The 5966-nt window shown below is 37.3% G+C and overlaps 1 protein-coding gene across 1 annotated transcript; it reads right to left on the bottom strand.

Moving 5' to 3' along the window:
* LOC128210716 (uncharacterized) lies at positions 1-1017 on the bottom strand. Its single transcript, XM_052915070.1, has one exon. The coding sequence runs from the start codon at positions 1015-1017 to the stop codon at positions 1-3; it is 1017 nt and encodes a 338-aa protein (XP_052771030.1).
* Positions 1018-5966: the final 4949 nt, after the last annotated feature.

The following is a 5966-nucleotide window of genomic DNA, read 5'->3' as shown; positions in this document are numbered from 1 at the left end:
TCAGTGTTGGATTCCTTGGTCACCATCTTCAACAATGTTTGTAAGTTCCTTAATGTGTGAATGGTCCCCGTGAATCACTTCCCGTAAAAACTTCACATAGTCTGATTTTCCGACTGTCGAATTGCCTTCAACCACTTTGATTCCTACCGGCACCTCGATTCCAATCGCCCCAGGTCTTCGCACCTTCGTATCGAACTCATCCTCCGTGACGTCAAGTGACGTCTCTAGACTCTGTGACGCCTCAAGGTTTGACGTAATCACTTGCTGCGCCACCGCCCATCTGTCCTCGAACGGAAGCAAGTCCGCTACGTAGCTCACCATAATATACCCATTGGGATCGACGACGCCTTTAAGCCCCTTCTCAAACCGATCTTTCACTAACTTCCGTGCCATTTTCTTATCATTTCGCGCCTCCGCGGACATAACTATTTCCTTAACCCATGGCTTTTCTAGTGTCTCCACCGGAAGTTGAGTGCCGGGTTCTCTGTTAATCCGAATCGGCGGAGACTTGACGTCAGACCAGAAATGGGTAAAGTTTTTAAGAATAGTTGCCGTCACTTGGACGTCATTTTTTGTCATCAGGGGCGCCGTCCAGACGAACTTAGCTTCTATCTTTGAAAAACCGTCTTTGTGGGCGATGGTGTCCAGGGAATTTCCGCACGTCATCATCCTCACATTTTCCACCTCTCTGATGTACGTTCCTAGAGGCTCGTCTTTATAAGATTCGCCATTTTTATTCGGCAGCGGCCGCACTTGTAACATCAGTCCCCGGAACATCGCCCGCACATAACTGTGTACCCTTATGGATATGACGCTCCCTGGACCATATGACGTCACGTTCACTGTAATGGAGTAAGGGCACGAGGTGTTCTGGGGCCGCAGCCGCTGCCCACCTTTCATATGAACCGGAAGTAAGTTCACGCATGCGCTTCTTGGTGGTCCGCTTGGAAATGACGTCACCAGCTGAAACGCGCTTAAGACAATTACAAACACAGTTTTAACTGTCAATAAATCCATGTTCATTTCGATTTTGTGTTGTTGTTTTTTTCTATCTACACCATCATGTTATTTCAAAATTAAATTTTAAACTGTTGTTTGTGATATCAAAACACGGAAACACTCTGATTTTATCAATATCAATAAATATTGCCTCCGGGTATTTTAATAGCGCAGTCGATGAGTTTTGACTTCTATAAATACTCACGCAATAAGTATTAAAGTGACACTCTTATTCAAAATCATTTGGATTTAAAGCTGCACTCCCACAGATTGACCATTTTAACAACTTTTTAATTTTTGTCTTGGAAAGAGCAAATATCTTCAAACCAATGATATAAGATTGCTGACAAAAATTCAGATCGTAGATTTCATATTTCCGTTCGAAAAAAATTCTGAACAGTTTAAGAAAATATGCATAAAACATCAATTTTTAAACTTTTGTATAAAAATCTGCTATCTGATTTTTTGTCAGGAGTCTTATAAAACTAGTTTCTATGGATTTTCGCAAAAATTGGCTCGTTCCATGACAAAGAATAAAAAAGTTTTCAAATTGTTCAATCTGTGAAAGTGCAGCTTTAATGATCAAAACAAAACAAAAACACATATGGTTTACGTACATATAAACACAATAGTAGCGCTTTTTAATTGTTTTTTTGTGGCCATGCCGCTACATGCTGAGAGAAGAGTTGCGATTTATTCGTTATATTTTTGAATACAAAAAAATGTACATCGAAACTGCGTTAGTAATTTAGTGGAATGACAACGTATGATCAAATGGATGAAAATGAGCCAAAACTTGAAACACAGTCAACCCTCAATTATGTCCACGCGCACCGCCACAACCAGAACAGGTACGTTTCAATATACAGTGTGTGTATTCCACGTTATAAATTGCGTCATAAATGCTACGTCGGAAGGCAATATTTAAACAGACTTTAAACAAAAATAACTTTCCTATTTTCTCTCACCATTTTAAATGAAACATAGCGCAGTTTAAGACGCTTACGGAGCCCCGCCTTAGGTCTTTTACCAGAGTTTGATTGAGAGTTAAATAGTTTCTTAAAACACTTCGACAAACCTTTTCACAATACGACCGTCTGACGGAGCACTGTCAAAAGATTATTCTGGAGTGTTTGATGAAACTAATCACCTTATCAAACTCCAGTAATAAAACGAAGGCGGGGCTCTTTAAGCGTCATAGACTGTTTCATTTAAAATGGTGTTGTAAAAGAAACGATATCTTTGATTTAAGTCTTCATTTTAAGCAAAATTTAGCCTTCTGATGTAGCATATATGACGTTATTTATCACGTGGTATACACACAGTGAATATAACCGTCTAACACTCTCAATGCTGGAGGCGTGCGTCGAACAGACGCAGTAAACGTAGTAGTCGCAACCGCGTCGACGCGTTCATGGAAATAAATAACAAAGAAATATGTCGTATTTTAACGTGGCTCACTGTCCACTCGACGATCATAAAATAATTCCATACCTTTCAACGTTTTGAAATTACTGTAAAGGTGTGTTATTACTAGCATTATTTATTATTCTACTACTAGACTCGTTTATGAACTGATGCAAATTGCTTCCATTAAAGGCAACCTTCAACCAGCTTACAAACAGAAACCATGAAGCTAACTTAAACAACAGAATGGCATAATTCGTAATGTTAATACTTATCAGTAATCAGTCAATAAAAAGTGTTCTTCGTTTAGAATAGCTCTTATTCTCGTTATCATTCCAATCTTTTTTATTTGTATCGCCTTAACTTAAAATGGTAATATTGGCACTGTTCGACTTTTGCAAAATATTTATTACCTTTATTGCAAAGATAGTCTGTAAATATAAGGGTTAACGTATCGATGTTACATGCATCATTGATTTCTGCAGTTAAACGACTATATCCCCAGCACAGCTATTGAAAAAGTGTCTTCTTATGCTTGTAAGCGGATCGTGCACGAGAATTTCGAGTAATCCCACTAGCCGATACATTGTATTTAGAAAGGCTATACTGATAATTTAATCTTTATCAATTTATAAATCTGTATTTATTCATCAATGCATTTAAATCCTCACTAACATATGCAATACACTTATCGTCGTATAAGTCAGATACAGTTACTAGTTTTTTCGTCATTTCGTAGAGAAAAACTCATACTGTATCTATTATTAAGACCTCTTTCAAGACGAGGTAGATCACAAATAATGGCAGTACGTAAATGAAAATTTATTCCACAGAGTTATAATTTCAGTTTCTACTATGTTGTTCCACTAAGAGTGATATACGTAGAAAACTTGGAATTGAATCAAACTGGCTTAGCTTACTTACATTTAATAATTTATATCAGATGCTATGAAGTTTTTTGCTCATGTACGTTTGTGACTTGGCCATATTAACATTTATTTTGTGTAATCGGCCAAAGGCAAAATGCTGATTGGCAAATAAAAAACATGTGACCTGTTTCAAACAAAATAAATGCATACTTCGCCCCACCAGGACAGTACACGCTATATTAACATAATTCATCTAATCAGTGCCAGGACACCAACAACTCTATATTTTATATATATATATCCAAACAAAAAAGACGGTGGAAGGATTATATTGTATTCAAACAATGTATTCTAGCCCCTGGACATGTGTACAATTAGGTTTGAGTGAACGGAGTCATATGTGGTCAACCTTGCATCTATACACATGTGTTAGCTATACCTTGGTCAGTCGAAGCGGGAAAGCGAAAAAAAAGAAAGAAAAATTATAGAGGCTGTCATGAGGATAATCTTTTCTGTTTCCTAGTATTTCTTTTGGATTGTGCTTAGATTTAATATTGTATTGGACTATGCGGAACTGTTTCCATTGAGTTGTCGTGTGTGTTTTTTCACTTGCTGGTTGTGAAACATCGTTCAGGACATTGGATCATTCAAAAGGTACCTGCTTAACAGTTAAATAGCGAAATATTTACAAGAATGTCAGCTTTATCTACATTTTCCTGTCAAACTATTGTATATGAGTGCTCTGTCCGGAAGTATTTAAAATCAGTTTTATATAGTTCAAATAGTCGCTGACGTTTCTCCACGATTCATTGACGCCTACCCACGACGTATTGACCTTCGCCCTATGCAGCTGCCATGGCCACATCAACGAAAGGTAATTTTGCTATTTTGCTTTTGTATTGGAATGAGTTTAAACCCAAACCATCTCTTTTACATTTTAGTTCTGGCACTATCTGCACTATCATGTCAGTAACACTCGGAAGAGGAGTTGACATTAAACAGAGATATATAGATTTCCCATTAAAAAGTCAATCTTAAACTGTTTTCTCTAAATGGGTCACTTTATATTTCAAAAGCTTATCATTTATGAACTACAATAAAATGGGAAAAATGAATTCAGTACTCTTATGTTCATAATGAAATCAATAATTGTTTGAGAGAAAAAATAGTCTTCGTTATAATAATAAAAAAATACAGAATTTTAGAATAACAAGTGCTTTTCCTGATAGCTTAAGAAATACATCAAGTTTTTTTCAGTATACTAAGTATTTGTTTTAGTAAAAAAATATTGAAAAAGTGACTGCATCAGATAAATGGTTTAGCACTTTCAGCATCTATGGTACCGGAAGTGTCCAATCATCCAACCGGAAGTGATGCCCCTGCAGTGGAGTTGGCTAGGTGACCAGATGGCTGTTAGCGACCACTCACTGATATTGACTCAGCATCTATGGTACCGGAAGCGTCCAATCATCCAACCGGAAGTGATGCCCCTGCAGTGGAGTTGGCTAGGTGACCAGATGGCTGTTAGCGACCACTCACTGATGATGACTCAGCATCTATGGTACCGGAAGCGTCCAATCATCCAACCGGAAGTGATGACCTTGCTAGTGGAGATGGCTAGGTGACCAGATGGCTGTTAGCGACCACTCAATGATGATGACTCAGCATCTATGGTACCGGAAATGTCCAATCATCCAACCGGAAGTGATGCCCCTGCAGTGGAGTTGGCTAGGTGACCAGATGGCTGTTGGCGGCCACTAACTGATGATGACTGGGCTGTATTAAGTGAGCAGTGTATCATCGATGAGGTTAAACAATCGTTAAAAATATTCACATAGAATTTGCACATTGTTTTATACTTTTTTTGTATCTTGACCATTCATTATGGTCTGTACATTGCAACAGTTTTTTAAGGAAATGCACTTGTAATTTGGAGGTGTTTATTTTTTTCTTTGCTTTAATAAAGGAACCTTTATTTCCGCGTTTTGTAAAAAAGCTTTCTGGAAAAAGAACTTACAAACGTTCTAGATGATTATTTAAACAATCCACAAACTCACTTGTGACTTGTTCAGATTTATTTGCATTGTACTACATGTACTAATTCTTAGGACATAAACAATTTTTCTATAACGTTGGCCTTATCTTAATAACCTTACAACTTTGTGCACGTGTCATCAGTGACAATGTTCACATGAAAAGCAAGGCTAATGTATTTGATTGTAAATTATATTTGTTTGTTACTATTGAAATAAATAACTGCATCTGTTCAATGTTACAGCGTCCACGGTACTTGAAGTGGCCTACCATCCAACTGGAGGAGACGCCCCTTGCAGTGGAGTTGGCGGAGAGGCGTAATGAGGCTACAGTAGCAGTCAGCTTTGCGTAAGCTTAAGTGGCCAACTTCATTCTCGTAGACAAAATGTGTCAAAATACAATATTTTTAAATAAAACGTTTCACAATGTGGGAGGGGGGGGGGGGGGCTTCAGTTGTATAAGTCTAAAGGTGCTCTAAAATAAACTGGTAGGAAAGGCTCATGAGATGAAAGTGCAAAAGAATATAAAACTGATTTAATTCATATGAATATATTTGTTTAATAAACATAATTTAATTGATTTCGATTGATATTTCTTTATAACTACTTTAATTCACATGTTTAACAAATGTTTATTTAGTTGTGATTCTTGTTTTTG

Source organism: Mya arenaria, chromosome 12 (genome assembly GCF_026914265.1).
Source record: "Mya arenaria isolate MELC-2E11 chromosome 12, ASM2691426v1".
NCBI lineage: Eukaryota > Metazoa > Mollusca > Bivalvia > Myida > Myidae > Mya > Mya arenaria.
This window is presented reverse-complemented; position numbering and strand designations above follow the sequence as displayed.